Source organism: Marmota flaviventris, chromosome 18 (genome assembly GCF_047511675.1).
Source record: "Marmota flaviventris isolate mMarFla1 chromosome 18, mMarFla1.hap1, whole genome shotgun sequence".
Taxonomy (NCBI): Eukaryota; Metazoa; Chordata; class Mammalia; order Rodentia; family Sciuridae; genus Marmota; species Marmota flaviventris.
In genome coordinates, this window is record NC_092515.1 from 57,328,558 (window position 1) to 57,346,257 (window position 17,700).

General features: G+C 45.8%; 1 protein-coding gene across 1 annotated transcript in view; it reads right to left on the reverse strand.

The window, feature by feature from the left end:
• The window catches only part of Pkd1l3 (polycystin 1 like 3, transient receptor potential channel interacting), an 81,360-nt gene extending 63,953 nt beyond the window's left edge, over positions 1-17,407 (reverse strand). Inside the window, 6 exon segments of the mRNA XM_071604159.1 lie at positions 593-822; positions 7,989-8,136; positions 10,836-10,946; positions 14,523-14,708; positions 15,150-15,314; positions 16,836-17,407. Coding sequence (XP_071460260.1) covers positions 593-822; positions 7,989-8,136; positions 10,836-10,946; positions 14,523-14,708; positions 15,150-15,314; positions 16,836-17,136 — 1,141 coding nt within the window. The 5' untranslated portion in view covers positions 17,137-17,407.
• Between the last annotated feature and the right edge of the window lie 293 nt (positions 17,408-17,700).

The following is a 17,700-nucleotide window of genomic DNA, read 5'->3' on the forward strand; positions in this document are numbered from 1 at the left end:
TAGACACGATGACCAATCGGAATGACGTCTGCAACCAATGGGAAACAGCATTGGGTGGACCATCACTGTAACAGCTAGTGTGGTGGTGCCAGTGTGTTCAGCTGAATGTTAGTCATGACTTCAACAAGATGACCATGCCCTGCTGGCTGATGCTGGCTATACTGAGGTAGGGTCAGCCTAGCCAGAGTCCTCCCAGTCCCACCTCATCCCATTCAAATTCCCCCAACAGGAAGTGGCATGGAAGTTGTTCTTGTGATGAGTCTATGGGCAGGCAAAGAAGGGCTTGGGAAGGCTGGGAGCTCTCATTGACTCACTAGCCTTGTGACTCTGGGCACATTTTTTAACTTTTCTGTGCCACCATTTCTTCACCTATAAAATGGAGATAATACTAGTATGCACTTAGTAGGCTAGCATAAGAAAAGCATCTAGAACAGTGCATGGCACATATAGATGCTAAATAAATGAATAAATGGTAGTTTAATTCAAAGTAATCACTGTTGTTATTTATCAAAGCCTGTTAGTTACCTAGACAGACTCAGAGGAAATCGAGGACCCTCAGCTCACCTTGACTTCCCCAGTGCTGCAGACTCACCTCCATCAAGCTCCACCTGAATCCACAGAGGCTCTCCAAAGACAGCCCGGCAGAGAGGGCTGGCTCCTGATCTGGATCGGCCAGCACACCCAGTGACACTGAGCTTCTCCATCTTATCTCGCACTGTTACTTGCTTCTGAGCTGTCACATGCCACTCGCTGGTTGTGCACTCCGCAAACACAGTGAATTCCCCAGGAGATGTAAACTGGTGGATCACTGTGCTGGACAAACTGCCGGCCACAGTCAGAAATGTTATTAGCATTGGGGATGCGTGGGCGCGCACACACACACACACAAACACACACACTCACACCTGACTCACATCTCCAGGCTCTGCAAAGAGAAAAGATGAAGGGGCATGCCCAGCTCTCAGTGTTAGGGAAGGTTACCCTGAGACCTCCAGGACAGGGGAAGAGTGGTAGAAACGGCACTCGTCAGGGAGGCGAGTCTCAGGTGCAAGTCCCTTTCCTGTCATTTCTTCCCCTGTCTGCCTCATCTTCCTTCTTGTTTCATCTGTGAAATACAATGCTCCAGACTACCTCTCTCTGCCTTATTTTCCCCATTTGTAAAATGGAATCAGATTCTAAACATACCAGAGTTGCAGGCATGTTTGGCTTCTTATTTTCAAGGTGCTAATTAAAAAACTCTCCCATGACCCACAAAGATCCACAGACCTCTCCGTTCCTCACTGCAACCCTCATCTCCTGCCTCTTTCCCCTTGTCTAACTATACTGGTCACCCAGACCACTGTCCATTTTCTGGACCACGCCGCCTCTTTCTGTGTCAAGACTGCCAAGTGTGTGGTTCCTCACTGGGAAGTCTCTTGTCCCCTCTCCTTGTTCGTTCTCAGATGGCTCCTTGGGTCCTCCACTTAAACCTCACTTCCTAAGGGAAGCCTCCTTAAACCAAGGACTAGGTCAGACTCCCTTTTATGGTCACTGTGGCTTCTTTGCTTCTCCTGGGGGCACACATGTCTTTTGTGCTTGCTGGCTCTGTGTTATCCTCTGCCAGTGGGCTCAGTGAGGACAGTTCCAGGATCTGCCACGCACCCCCAACAGATAACAGAATCCACAGAGGCTCAAGTCTCTTTATAAAATGGCACAGCATTTGCCTATAACCTATATACACCATCCTGTGTACTTTAAAGCATCTCCAGATCACTTAAAATATTAATATAATGTAAATATTATATAGTTATTGTACTATATTTATGTTATATTTTATTGTTTTAATTTTTATTAGTTTTTTTTTCCAAATATTTTCTATCTGGTTGGTTGAATCTGCAGATGCAGACCCTTGAATCTGGTGGGCTAACTGGACCTGGGGCCTCCACATACTATCTAGAACATGATTAGTGCTCAAGAAATATTCAGCAAGTGAACATATTTGTGAAAAAGCTTAGAAAGGTAATCTCTTTCCCAGGGTTGATCAAGATGGGAGTAAGCCCATTACAGCCTGTCTCTTCCACTGATTTAAACTACAAGGCTTGGCAGAAGACAAAAACTACCCAAGGACTTTAAAAAAGTAAACAACAGTGAGCAGATTGGGAAGAAAGTCAAAATGTGAAGAATGACCCATAAAGATGGTAGTTTCCTGTTTTGTTTTGCTTTTTTTTTTCCTCTCTTGGCTTTGATCCAAGGATAGCCTAAATAACAAATGTATAGGGAATAAAGAAAGAGCAAAAACCCCAGGAGAAACCCCTTCTCTGTTTAGGAAGGGGACCAGGACCGTGTAAGTCTGAGAATACAGGGGAAGTCTCCAGTTTTGCTTTGTTTTGTTTCTTGTTTGCCTCTCTTAAACTGTCCCAAGACTGTCCCCTCTCTGGGAGCTGCATTAACAGCATAGGGTAATGCAAACATCTAAATCATCAATAGAAAGCCCATCTTTCATGGGGTCGGGGATCTCATGAAAATCAAAGGGAGATCAGTAGACAAAAGGGACCAACAACAGGTGGGAGGTAGGGAGGGAAAGGGAGAGTGCTGGGGAGTGATAGTGGCCACATTATATTGTTACATTGTGTGCATCTACTAATATATAACAACAAATCCCACCATCATCTACAACTATAAATGCACCAATTTAAAAAACGTGGGAAGCCAGGCCCGGTGGCACATGCCCATAATCTCAGTGGTTTGGGAGGATAAGGCAGGAGGATTGCAAGTTCAAAGCCAGGCAAGGTGCTGAGCAACTCACTGAGACCCTGTCTCTAAAATAAAAACAAAATAGGGCTGGGGATGTGGCTCAGTGGTCAAGTGCACCCAAGTTCAATGCCCAGTACCGAAAAAAAAGAAAGCCCAACTTTCTGCCCAGAGGAAATACAAATGTAGTAGAAAGATCCAGAGAGAATTCCCTAATTTGTGATTGAACCAGCAAAAAACACAAGCTCACCTCCAAACTGCGCATGTGCAGAAACAGACCCCAAAGAAATAGCACAGGCTTTGTGAATTAAAACTACAACAAAACCATGACCCTGGGAGTTGCATGCCCAGGACAGACTCAAACATCCCTGAAAACTGGACTGACATTGAAACTACTTCAGAGCAGACAGCTCAGACATGTGATGGGACCTATCTGGGTCAGTTGCCTGTTAAAACAAATAAATGTTAAAAATAAACTTCCGGAAGATTTCAACAAGACCCAGAATTTCAGAACATATTACTCAAAACATTCAGAATGCAATCCAAAATTACTTGATACATGAAGAACCAAGAAAATGTGACCGAACTTCAGGGGAAAATGAAGTCAGAAGTCAGTCTTGAGATGTTGGAATTACCAGATGAGGACTTAAGTCATGTTATAAGCATGTTCTGTGAGGTCAAAGTAAACCATCTTGAAATGAGTGGAAAGACATGCATTTTCAGCAGAGAAACAGAAACTACAAAAAAAAAATCAGATGGAAATTTTACAACTGAAAATATACAATATATGAAATAAGAAATTCACTTGATGAGTTCAATAGCAGAATAGAGATGAAAGAGAGAAATGTCAGTGAACTTGAAGATAGACCAAGAGAAGTCCAATCTGAAGAACAGAGAGAAAATATTAAATGAACAGAGTGGGATAGGTATGGTGGTACATGACTGTAACCCCAGCATCTCAGGAGGCTGAGGGAGGATAGCATGTTTGAGGCCAGCAGAGGCAACTTAGCGAGACCCTGCCTCAAATTAAAAATACCTGGGAATGTGGGTCACTGGTAGAGCACACCTGGGTTAAATACACAGTACCCAAAAACAGAGTGTTGGCAACCTATGCAACAATATCAAAAGATCTAACCTGTGTGTCATTGGAGCCTCAGAGAGAGGAAATAAGATTCATGTAGAAAAATATATTTGAAGAAATAATGTGGAAACCTCTCAAACATGACAAAAGACATATTTACAGATCTAAGAGGCTCAATGAACCCCAAACAGGGAAATAAAGTAAGCCCATACCCATATCTATAATAATCAAACTGCTGAAGTTGAGATAAGGGGAAAATGTCTTGAAAGTATCCAGGAAAAAAAAAAAAGATGATATGTTACATACTTTAAAAAAAAGGTTTTGAATGACTCTAGATTTCTCAATACAAACTGTGGATGTCAGAAGACACTGAAACATGTCTAAACAGCTGAAAAGGATAGAGTTGTCAACACAGATCTCCAGAAAAAAATATCTTCTAGGAATTAAGGCAAAATAAAGACATTCTCAGGCACACTAAGAGAACTTGTTGCTAGCTAGTCTCCTCTGAAAGAAATGCTATTGGGAACTCTTCCCAGCTGAAGGGAGATAACAGAAGGACATGTGGAACTTCAGGAATGAAGGAAGAGCACAAGATATGGTAATATGTGATTGGATGTACAGACTGTTTTTCCCCTCTTAAATTCTTTCAAATACAGATGGCTGTTGAAGCGAGTTTTCAGTGTACCTGGATGTCATATCCATGACAAGTGCAGCATGCAGGAGGGTGGGTCCTATGGGATAAAGAGGGAGCCTGGTAAGGCTTTAACACTTTACCTGATAGCGTAAAATGTTAACTCTATGTAGACCATGAAAGGTTCGGTATGTATATTGTAAACCCTGCATTAACCACTGAGAGAGTAATGCAAAGAAATACAGCCAAAAGTTAAAATGGAATGCTAAAATCATTCAAATCATCCAAAAGAAGACAGGAAAGGGGAGTAGAAGAAATAAAAACAGGGGGCAAATAGAAACAAATTTTAAAATGATGGACCTCAATCTAACTACAGCAGCAATTACATTAATTGTAAGTGGTTTAAATACACCATTGTTTGTGCCTCGTTGGCTCTTAAGAAACCAAGACCTAACCATGTGCTATCCACAAGAAGTCCACTTTAAACATAACCACATGGCCTAATTGAAATAAAGGAATGAAAGATAAATCAGCAAGCACTGAGTTGGACAATATCAGACAATGTAGATTTCAGAACAGGAAGACAGGAACCCTCTCTGGAAATGTGAAGGGTGTATGTATCAGTGATCTATCTAGAAGAAGCCATTTATTCCTTTCTCTGAACTCTGATATCAGCTGAAATTGCCCAGGACTAAAAGGCAGAGAAATGCACCTTTCCTAATTTCTCCCTCAGCAATCTCACCAGAGGGAGAAGAGTACAAAGTGGTTTTAGAAACTACTGCCAGCCAAGGGAGATAGGCTCAGAATACAGAGAGAGGGACATGGTGAGGGAGAGGGAGAGAGGGGGAGGAGGGAGAGAGAGAAAAAGAGAGTGGGGGAGGGAGACAGAGAGAGAGAACAACTTAAAAATTCATAGTGTGATCCTATATGATGCTAAGACCCAGCATTTCCTTTCTTGGATATAAATCTAATATATGTACAAAAAGGTGGGCTAGAATGTTGGTGGCCGTACAATTTGTAATAGCCAAAAATGAAACACCATCCAAATGTTTCACCAACACTAGAATGCAAAAAGTTGAAGGATATTCACACTGTAGAATGTTATGCAGCAATGAGAAAAAGAAATCAGAATTATATGTGATATGAACAAATCCAAAAATGTATTGTTGAGCAGAAGTCAAATACAGTATATTCTCTATGATTCCAATTATTTAAGCTTCAAATGCAGCTTACACTTACCCGTGAGGTTAGGGAATTAGGGCAGTGGTTATCCTTGAGGCTGGATGGGGACTGAGAGGGATGTTGGGAAGGCTGGTCATGTGCCTTTCCCAGTTCAGTAGCTGGTTACATGTGTGTGTTCATTATGTAACAATGGATTAAGCCCTACCTGTTTATTCACTTTTCTGTATGTATGTTGTACTTCAAAAGAAAGGTTAAAAAAATAGCTCAAGACGCTAGTGGCTCTATGTTTGCACTCATGGCTAATATTTACCTTTAATAAGATGTAATTTTCTTTGAAGAAAAGCTCATATTTCTGGCCTTTGCTCTAGTATCTAGCTGTCTAGAATGCCATAGTCTGTGTCACTTTGTTATGTCACTGAGAAGTGGCCCACCATGTTGGTAGATGAAGCCCTCTGACCAAGCCGGGCAGTGGGATAGAGCAGAAAGAGTGGGGAACCGGGATCACATCTCCTAGGGAATCCACTGGTTACCAGGACCAAAGATCCTGATATCTAACCTAATGTCTCAACTAAGCTCCTGGAGCCTTGATTCCCTGGTCCACACAATGGAGATAGAACTGGCCTTGGCAGGGTTGTTATTAGGTTTAAATGATACAATACTGAGGAAGCGTCTGGTATATAATAAACCCAAATACTGTAGTTTTTGTTTAACAGGATACCATTGTGTACTACTTGGCCTATGAAATAAAAGTATTATTCACTTTCATGTAATATTGATATAATTATAAGAATTAAGGAATCAACTCTGCCAGTTATTTTCTTCTTTGTGGTCTCATATGCTCCTTAAAATTATCCAGTGAGTATAACAACACTAGAAATCATATTAACAACATAGGCCATATAATTCCCGGCCTAAAATCTCTTCTCTGCTCCTCTGTAGTGGATGCTTCAAGTGTGTTGCCCAAGTTCCCCAAGATTGGGGGCAGCGTTCCTCCAGGCCCCACGGCTGAATTCAACTCCAGGGACCCCTTAGTCACAGGAAGATGCCTCACCCCAGGTAACATCCCCTTCCCAGCACATCTGCTTCCAGTGACTGCTCGATGCCAGGGGTAAGTGTCCCCTCTCTGGCCTCAACTCAAGAGGCCCCTAAGAGCCACCCCACTCGGGTCTCCATGGCATTGGTGGGACGTCGGTGGAGGCTGGTTCCAGTTCCACTTCTCCTCTGCCCCTCTTGGCACTCCTTCCATGTTCCAGTTCAGTCTTTTTCCTGGCACTCAACCTGTGCACCTTCCTCTGCTCTCCTTAGACTGGCTGGCACAAAGGCCCTCTGGACAGGGGCCCTGGTGAGTTTTCTGGCATCTCTGATTTTTCCACATCCCCTGAATGCCCAGTAGAATGAGATATTATCAGTCATCGGAGCACGCCGCCACGGCTCTCAGGCCCAGGCTGTCTCCTTCCCTAGACCTGCTGCTCCTGCCTTAGCATTCTGGCCCCCCAACCCAAAAGACTTCCACTCCAGAGTCCTTTCTGAGCTTCACCTACTATCACCTTCCTCTGTGCCTCCCCAAACAGCCTGTGTACACTAGGTCACTCTAAGGCTTGTGTTGTCTTGTGAATTACAGGTCTCCCACAAGTTCCTCAGCTGTGTGTAAGTGGCAGCTCTGAATGAGGATGAAATAATGGTGTCAACCCCCCAATCTGCCAGTGGGTGGCGCTTGGTTACCCAATACTGAACTTGAACAAATTCCTTGTGTAAATTTGTCCCCTAAGGCCCATGATATAATCTCAGAAATGCAGAAAGCTTTTCTTAATAGAGAAACGAAGATCTCGCTGTGTAAATGAATACAAGGCTCAAAGAACCTCAAGCAGGAAGGCAACTCCTCAAGGAGGATTTCTGACTTCCAAGACACCATTTCCCCTTGAGGCTGGAGTCTCCCCCTCAACTCACATATACATCTGCAGCGGACATGGAGGGTCAGATTTTAAAATCCCTTTTTCTTAGACTAATGAGGAGTTAATCAAAAGTAGGAATTGGTATAACATGTGAAAGAAAAGCAGAGTGACATCCACACAAAGCATGTGACTTCTGTGTACTTACAGTCCATGCCCTATTGCAAATTGAGAAGCAAGGCTGCTGGCATTGACAAGAGAGCATCTGAGATATGACCTCAATGTTAGAAGCCATGTGGGTAGCTTTGAGATCTCACAAACTTTTACATGAAATACCAGCAAAATCAACCCAGACCAGAAAAGTCACTCAGCCCAAGAACCATGAGTCACTAAGTTCTTGGGGGAGGGGGGGTGTTTATTACATGACAACAACTGACTGATACAATCCGACTCCAGGCTCAGAGAGTCCTCTTACCTGGGAGGGTAATAGGGATCAAGAGTGTGGCCATCTCCCATGCTGAGTATACAGGACAGATTTCCAATGTAGGGAGAGAGGAGCCATGTCAAGGAGATGGTGACATTGTCAAAGATGAAACTCCCATTTGTCACCACCAGTCGCAGGCCTGCAGATCCAAACATAAGACACCCAGTGCTCTTGCAAAGCAAAGTTGCACATTTCTGCTTAAAACCTACCCTATTCTACCACTTGACCTTTATTTTTATATGGGACATTTAAGGTTTATTTTTGGTTTTAAAAGTTCTTTAAAATTTTATTTCCATTCAAAGATAGTATGAGTGTGACGTGTATAAAGGGCACAGAATGAAAAGCCAGCCTCCCCTGTACTCTTGTCCCTCAGCTCTGGTTCTCTGCCAGAGCAGCCATAGCTACCAGCCCAGGTTCACCTTCCAGAGACAGCTGCACACGCAGCACACAATCCTACTTCATTTACACACATGGTGCCTGCTGAATTCACTGTTCAGCACCTTGACTTTTCTTCACTCAGCACACCTGAGATTGCTCTGTAGGACCACAGTTAGAGCTGCCTTGTTCTTTTTAATAGCTGCATAGTGTACCCTGACTTATAAAGCCGGGATTCTATTGATTGTCCCAATGATTTTATGATGGTTAAAAAGACAAAAGGCAAAACCCCTTTAAGAAACTCTACTTGGCTAAGGTGGCAGATGAATCATGTAAGCTACTTAGTGCACATTAAATTTTATAAAACCTTGAACTTCAAAACTTGGCCCAGAGGATGGGCTGAGGGAAGTGGACTTAGCTGTGGCTCCCCATGGTCCTGGGCTAATCCAGGCACTGCAGTCTTTCAGTGCTTGGCACTGTAATGTCAGTGGAAAGGATCTTCTGGAGCTGGTCTGAAAGCCATCAGGGTCCTGATTCAGAGTTTTCTGAAGATGCTCAGGATGCAGCTAGGCCCTCTGAATACAGTCAGCAGGGCACCAGATAAAGTCCCTTCCTTCACAAATCAGAAACCAAATGAGTGGAACACACTGGTTGACAAGGGAGCAGGATGTTCAAAATCAGGGTAGGGGCAGGAAATCTGGTCCACATTGTCGTCAGATCCAGCATACCCTTGTGCTCTAAGTGACACATTTGTCTAGTGACAGCAATGCTGCAGCTGGCAGATCTCCAAGGGGCACCCTTTGGCCACTAGCAAAACCACCAAATGGAAATTGCTGCCAAAACACGTGGCCCTCTCCCCAGAAAACAGAATGGACACATCTTACTTGCTCTTAATTCCCCCAGACACATTCAGCAAACTCACGACGCTGGTAAAACCTGTCTTTGCTGCCACTCTCCCTTTTCTGCACCCTGTCATCTGTGGATCCTCCCTCCTTCTTCTTTCCTGGATGTCTCCTGGCGACCCCAGCATTCCTTGGCTCATCTTTTCCCTTCAGAGCTTCTGTCCCTATTGCTTGTGTCCACAGTAGAAGCTGTTGTTCTATGTGATTTGTCAGACGGTGGCTCAGGGTGGTTTCACAGCCTTAGGGGAAGCTGGTACTTTCCCACACTGTTTATGGGATGCAACCACTTTAGAGGACAATGCCTGTTACCTTTAAAATGCACACACACTGTGATCCAGCTCTCCCACTGGTAAGGATCTCTCCTCTAAAAATAATCCCAGGCACATGTCAAGATATATGCACAAGGTTGAACACTGGCAGAGCAATACATTACAAAGGAAATTGGGAGCAATCCAAAAGTCCCTCAAGAGAAGGGTTTTGACATAATCTAGTGACGGAAAACAACACAGTCATTAAATGAATAAGGTAGTGACTTGGAGAGATGTCCAGGAATGTTAAGTGAAAAAGAACTGAGTTGGGGCTGGGGTTGTGGCTCAGTGGTAGAGCACTTGCCTAGCATGTGTGAGGCACTGGGTTTGATTCTCAGCACCACATATAAAAACAAATAAATAAATAAAGATTCATCAATAACTAATAAATATTTTTTAAAAAAAGAACTAAGTTGTAGACCACTATGTTTCACATGATATATTTTTATAAAAAAATATAGGCAAATACATTCATACATAGCCATGTCTATGCAAACATTTTAAAAAGCAGGAAAGTTTCTATTCTAAATAATTAATAGTGTTTCTTTATGGGGAACAGGATTTCACATTGAAGGGAATTTTTTTTCCTTTTTAATTTATAAAGCTTTTATTTTTTCCTAATTTTTTTTTAGTTGTAGATGGACACAATATCTTTATTTACTTATTTTTATGTGGTGCTGAGGGCCTCACACACGCGATGCAAGCGCTGTACCACTGAGCTACAACCCCAGCCCCTATAAAGCTTTTATAAATTATGACACTGTGGATTAATTTTTGTGGCTTTCATGATTTGTACTTTTTTAAATATTTATTTGTTTTTTAGTTGTAGTTGGACACAATACCTTTATTTATTTATTTTTATGTGTTGCTGAGGGTCGAACCCAGAGCCTTGCACATGCTAGGCAAGTACTCTACTGCTGAGCCACAACCCCAGCCCTCAAGATTTGTACTTTTTAAAGTGAGAGATCCTTTGGTTCCTTCCAAATCAAGCAACCTGAAATTTAATGAAGGGTCCTGGGGTTAACACTTCTTTTTTTTTTTTTTTCTGTTTAACTTCTGCAGTAGGAGCTGCAAATGCTTTACCCTAAGAAGCCAGCTTGGGGGTTGGGGGGGTGGTCAAGCTACAGGGAAGCTGTTTTGGTAAGGAAGCCTCTCAGCACCCACATAGGCACTGCTGTGCTTCCTCCAGGGGGAAGCTGGACATGCTATGGACATAAGAACCATTCCTACACCCAAGCAAGAGGGGGACTCACCTTCTTGGCATTGGTACCGCACCCATAGGTAGCTGCCCTGAGTGGGGCACAGATCTCCAAAGTAGGTCTCATCTGCTGCTACCTGGCATGCCTGCAGCCCCTGGCACTGGTCTGAGAAGCATCCGAGTCCCAGCAGCAGCAGGGATGATGTGCAAGACACAAGGACAGACATCCGCAGAGATCGGTTACTATTCATCCATTCCTTTACCTGCCACCCACCCACCCAACAAACAACCATTGGCATCTGCCAAAGACCAGGCACTGGGTTAAGTAAGGGGATAGGAAGGTAAGATTCCTGACCATTAGCATCTCAGGTCTGGAGCATTGGTTAAACATTAGCATGCCTCAGATCCTCCAGAGGGCTTGTGAAGTCACGGAATTCCAAAGCCTACCCTCAGTGATTTGGATTCAGCAGGTCTGGGTGAGACCTAGGATCCTTCTTTTCTAACAAGCTCCCAGGTGATGTCAATACTGCTGGCCTACAGACCACACTTTGAGAACCACTGGCCCACCAGCACCTAGCCAGATGGTCTAAAGTAGAAGCCTACAGCCTGGGAATCAACAAGAGTGGGCAAGATTAGGAATCCTGTGTCTATCGGGGATCCATATGCCTGCAAAAGGGAAGAGCATGGAGACCCCACACCAGAATCATCTGACACCTCTCCCTCCTGCCCCTGTATTAGAAGCCTGCAAAGCAGCCTGAGAGAGAGGGTTAGGCAGGCCCTGTGGCCCGAGAATATCCTCGGGCTCTGAATGACAATGCCTGTACATCCAGGTTCTCCTTTGCCACTCAAAAACCTATGCTTTCTCCAGACTTTAAACTTCTAAGTACCTATGCGTTTGCTTAGCCAGGGAAGGGAAAACCCCCACTGGATTGCCAGATGCCCCCTTGGGCCTGAATTCCTCCCCTGAGCTCTCTGTTTCCTGTACCTGGTTTTTACCCAGGCGTCCATCACTCCCTAGCCTACATCTCCCGTGCAACTGTCTCTGGAGAGGGTGCCTCAGGCTCCTCCTACCCCAGAGTGAGGTCTTGATCCCTGATGTGGGCTAAATTGTGTTCCTCAGAAAGATATATTGAAGTCCTCACCTTTGGAACTTGTGAATGGGACCTTATTTGGAAATAGGGTCTTTACAGATGTCATTAAGTTAAGATGAGGTCATTATGGTGAGCTCTTAATCCGATACTGGTGTCCTTGCAGGATGAGGGAAATTTGGGCAACAAGACACACAGGGAGAAAACACCATGTGGAAATGGAAGCAGAGATTGGAACAATGTATCCAAAACCCAAGAGTGGCAAGGAGTGCCCTCTACAGCTCTCAGAGGGAGCACAGCCCTGCTGGCACCTTCGTTTTGGACTTCCTGCCTCCAGAACTGTGAGAGGATAGATTTCTGTTGTTCAAAGCCCGGTAGTATGCAGGACTCCATTTTGGCAGCCTTGGGACACTCATCAGCTCTTTCTCTCCACGTCCTTGCTGCTGCTCCCCACTCTCTTGGCCTCCTTCTCTGCATACCCACCCACCCACCCACCTCCAGACCTAGAAGGCCCAAGCCATGGTCATCCTGGTTTCCCATCAGTGGCCAACCCCACACTTTTCTCCCCATTGGCCTCGGGACCACTTGCCTCTAGCACTTGGGCCTCTCCATCTTCCTGCCCCCACCTGAATTCGCAGCCACCTGAGGGTGTCTCTAAAACAAACTCCATGTCCCTCTTCTGCTCAGATCCTCCAGTGCTTTCCAGTGTCACTGGGATCGAGTTCAGGGTCCTTGGGCAGGTTCCCTTCTCACCTATGCTGGAACTGGCTGCACACTTTGCAGTCCCTGCACCACTGAGCCCTCTGCCTGCAGGGCTTTGCACACGCCCTCCCATTCCCCAAGCCCCCACCTGTGCTTTTCCTGGTCACCTCCTGCCTCATCGCCAATAGAAAGTTGGCTAGTCCCTGGACCCTTAGCCCCGAGGTCCCTGCTCACCCCTGCCCCATGACCCAAGCTTGCCCAACCCTGCTCCACATTGCAGGGGCTCACATTTCTCAAAGTCACTGGTCCACTGGTTCCCAGGTAAGCCTGGCCATGTAGGCCATGGTGGAAGAGAGCTTGTTCATTTCCAACCGCTACTAGAACACATTACTATAAACTTAGCAGCTTAAAACAACATGGATTTATTATCTCACAGTTTTGGGGTGAGAAGTTTGACTGAGCTGGGCTGGGCTCTACTTCGGGTATTACAGAGCTGAAATCAGCAGGGCCACTCTCCTTTTTGAAGACTCTGGGAAGAGTCGGATTCTGACATTATTTTTGTTGGCAGAATTCAGCTCCCAGATCCTGGAGGTTTCTCTTGCGTGTGGCCCTGCACTTCAGAAGCCAGAAGCAGCACATCAGTTCTGTCTCACTGCTGGACTCTCTCTGACTTCTCCTCCCACTCTCTCTTCTGCTTCTAGCTAGAGAAAGTTCTCTGCTTTTAAGGGCTTACATGTTCAGATTATGCCCAACTGGATAATCCCGGATAATCTCCCTTGCCTAACACCAGTTGACTAGCAATTTAGTCACATCTGCAGAGCCCCTGTGCTCTGTCAGTTAACACACTCACAGGCATGGTGTCTCCCCAGGCCATAGGTCCAGGGATCAGGGTAATGTGACAACCCTTGTTTGGCTTCTCAGAAATTCCATGACTCAGGAACCAATTCCTTGCATTAAATTCCCTCTGTAGAAAGACACAGGGTAACTTTGTGGGTTTTTTTTTTTCCTTCCTTCTTTCCTATCTGTCTTTCTTCCTTTTCTTTTTCCAAGACAGGGTCTCACTATGTTCAAGACAGGTTGGCCTCAAACTTCCAGAGTCCTCCTTAGCCTCCCAAGTAGCTGAGACTACAGGTATGTGCCACTGCACCCGGCTCAAAACATTTGTAAGAATTGGTTCTTTGAGTTGTGTGGGGTGTGTGTGTGTGTGTGTGTGTGTGTGTTACTAGGGACCAAACCCAGAGACTTAGATATGTGACACATGTGTTCTAGCGCTGATCCACAACCCTAGCTCCCTAGTGTGATTTCTGATGCGACCTGGTTAGAGACATCCCTCAATCTGAGTTAGGAACTGCATGTATACTAGACTGCAGAGTAGCACTATGCATGAGCAAATCTGTAGTGCCTTTTGCTCCCTTCTGATGTAGCACTTATCACACTATAGTTAATCACCAACACCAACACATATGTCTCCCCCCTGGACTTTGAGCTCTTTAGAAAACAGATTGATTCATCCCTGTATCCACAGAGCCCAGGATAGTGCAGAGCACAATATTGGTTCTCAATACATGTTTATTGGCCAAATGAATGGGCAAGTGACCAGGGCAGGTAGATATAGATGGATTTTGGGGGCCTTCAGGATCTCATCCAGTGGGGTACAGGGCTCTCCTCTAGAGTGTTCCCTGGATGTAGCTGCCATGTCTCCAAAACTTGCAGGAGAGCCTTTGAGGGGACCTCCCTGTCTGTCACGGTGTGCCTCGGTGAAGAGATCTCATGCATCAGCCTGTCCAGCTGAGGCCTTTCCTCCTTGGGGCCACAGTCAGGATTGCTGAAACAACGAGGAGAGTCGCAGAGAACCAGGAGGTGGGTCCAGCATAGCCTCTACCCATACCTGCTCCAAGGAGAGTGAGGGCCATGCTATAGACCCAGGAGGTGGGAGGAGCCAGGGGCCCTACCTGCCACCTCATCCTTGACGCTGACCCAGCTGCAATCCTTCTCCAGATCCGAAGGAGGCAGGTCTTCTTGGGTACAATAATGGGGGGTCTGGCGCCCATAGAAGGCATCCTGGATCTGGATGACCTCTCCTGAGCCGCAGTGCATGGTGGCATTGAGGCCACCACAGGCCAGGCTCTGACCAACCCCTGTGGCAAAGGGAAGGTGATGCTTTAGGGGGCTCACAGTGAGATGGAGAGCAGCTGGACAGGGCTGTGCGGTGCCAGAACAGGGGAGAGAGCAGGGGAGCTGCAGAGAGGAAGCAAGACACAGAGATGCAGAGCACCCGGGTTGGGGGGCATGGGAGACGAAAGGAGAAAGCCCTGGACAAACAGAGGCGGGATCAGAAAAAGACTAATAAGCTCTTAAACAGGGGGACAGGGAGATGGAGCGACGGCACCAAAGAGAAGGGGGAACACCACAGAAGTACAGGGAGAGACCGAGAAGGAGAACAGGGAGAGAGGAAAGGGGAGACCAAGAGAAGCCAGAGGCCAAGAAGGAAGGGAAGCTGAAGAAGAGGGAGGGGCAAAGCTGCCTGGAGCAGGCAGGCAGAGGCCGGGAGGAGGGAGCCCCAGACAGGGCCAGCTCACCAAACTCGCAGACAAAGGCCAAGGCCTGGGTGCAGTCATCAGAGGCAGCCCACTGGGAGGAAGGGCCTCTCCCGATGTAGCCACAGGTGTCAGGGGCAGGTGTGGCCTGCCCTTGCTGCCAGTTGCTGTAGCTCACATTTGAAGTGTCCAACCAGGTCCCGAGCCCTGGGATGGGAACATGGCGGCTAGGATTGGCGGGGACCCCTCTTCTCTACGTGGAGGGCTTGCCCCAACTCAAGTCCTGGGATGCCATAGATGCTCAGCCAACATAGGTGGGTAAAGGCTCTCGTCCCCATACTAGAAGAGGGGCATAGCCTTGCCATTAGCTTCCAACAATCAGACATAAGAACCGGGACACCAGAGTGCACAGCCCGTAGATGGTGGTCCAACTCAATAAATAATGCTCCCCTTTCATTTTAGATCATTTCCCATGATCAGAGAGAGAGCCCAGGAGGGTGCCGTGGATGTTCAAAGGTGTTCCACGCACTAGCAGGGTTCTGGTCAGATGCATGTGGCTGAGTTAAGATGCAAGCAGTTTGAATCACTTCAGGACCCCTCAGCACCTTGAAAAGCCTGCTGCAGCCCTTGAAGAGGTAGGGTGTGTGTGTGTGTGTGTGTGTGTGTGTGTGTGAGAGAGAGAGAGAGAGAGAGAGAGAGAGAGAGAGAGAGAGAGAGAGAGAGAAGAGTCTCAAAGATATTCGTGAGCTCTAAAATATAAGAAAAATTTACTAGTAAGACTTGGAGAGTATAATTATCCATTTTAAGAAGAAAATAAATCCATGCAACAATTTTTTAAAGCTTCAAGTGCTATAAAGTGGTGCAAAATGCAAACATCTTCCCTCTCCCAACCTAAAAAACTGCTCCCACTATTAGATTTTTTGTAAATTGTTCCTAATGAATCTTAAGCACATATCAGTATTTATGAGTGCCTGAAATCCATTTGTGTAAACAGTATCATATTGCTCACAGTGTTCCAGCTCCTCTTTCATAACTAACATTACATCTTGCAGGTTGCTACATATCAACCTAGTAGACCTACATCATTTTCTGAAACTGCTATACAGTATCCCTTAGGGGACCTTAGTAGACCTGGCTCCCTTAGCTGCATGTAAATTATGTTTGAAACAGAAGTTCACAACTATGCCAGGATGCGGCAGGAGCCCCACACATGAGAGCAGAGATAGTCTCTAAAAGGACCATTAAGATGAGACCATCTAATGTGAACAGAGCTGTGCTGAGCACTTGGCCTGCTTTCATTTCCTAACAACTGGGGAAAAGCATTGAATGCACTTTGAAAATAGCTATCTCATTATTTTTGGAGACTGTTTTCTCATTTGTAAAATGAGGAGAATGCAATTTTCTCATTTTTATCATATGAATCAGCATGATAATGGCCATGAAGCACTCAGGATAGTGTCCAGCACCATTCTAGCAAGAAACTGAAGAAGTTCTAACTGGCATTAATATTAGGTACATGCAGAGCTGGGGATGCAGCTCAGGGGTAGAGTGATTGCCAGCATGTGTGAGGCCTTAGGTTCAATCCCCAGCACTGGCTGGGGGGGGGGGGAAGTGCATGCAAAGAAATGGACATTTCTAGACTGTCAGCTTTGTGGCTGGACTCTGTGCTGGGTCCTGTCCGTGAATTATTTTATTTGATTCACATAAAACAACTATCACAGCGCCTACCTCCTGTGGTTCCATTGTGCGCCGAGGTCCCTGTGAGTCCGATCCACCATTCTCTGTCCTGGGAGATGTGCATCTGAAGAAACCGCTGGGTACCTTCATCACGAATGAAGACCAAATGGCCTCCCTGCCCTTCGCACCAACTCTGGGCACCACGGAAGGTGTGTCCAAGTGACACAAATTCATAACAAGCATCTCTGAAGGCCACTTGGCTCTTAGAGCAAAAGCTGCCCTCTTCTGGATTAGCAATGATGGCCCTAAGCCTCAGAGCCAGCCCCAGGAGAAGCAAGTGTGCCACACTCATGATGGAACCACTGCTGGAACCGATGGGCTGAGCTTGCTCTGGGGCCTTTCATACTCTGGGGCCTTTACAACCATCTGCCATCCATCATCCCTTCTTTCCTTGCATCGAACAACAACAGCTCTTTTTGTTTAAAAAAACAAAGACTCAAGGTGAATGTGTCTGCATTTTTGCTTCACCCCGCTCTTTGTTCATGGCCTGTTCGGAAGCTGGCTGATTCACAGAGATCTTCTGGAGAGAGATCAAGCAGTTCTATCACCTGTCTGCTTGTCATCTGGTCACCTGTTGGCGCTTGATAAAAGCTCCTTGTTATTCATGCTATGCTGTTACCTGAGGGCCAGACGTCTCGGGATAAGCCATCAGCATGTGGGTAATATGTGATACAAGAAAACTGGCAGGAAAATTAAGAGTTATGGGACAGCAAAAAACTACCCAGGGCCATCCTGTTGTCCAGAGCAACAGCTGTGCTCGAGTGATAACGGCCCTGTCCCCTCATGGCTGACGTCCTAGTGGACAACTGGGCCCTTCTGATTCATCACATCTTCACTCATTCTTTTTCACTTGCTG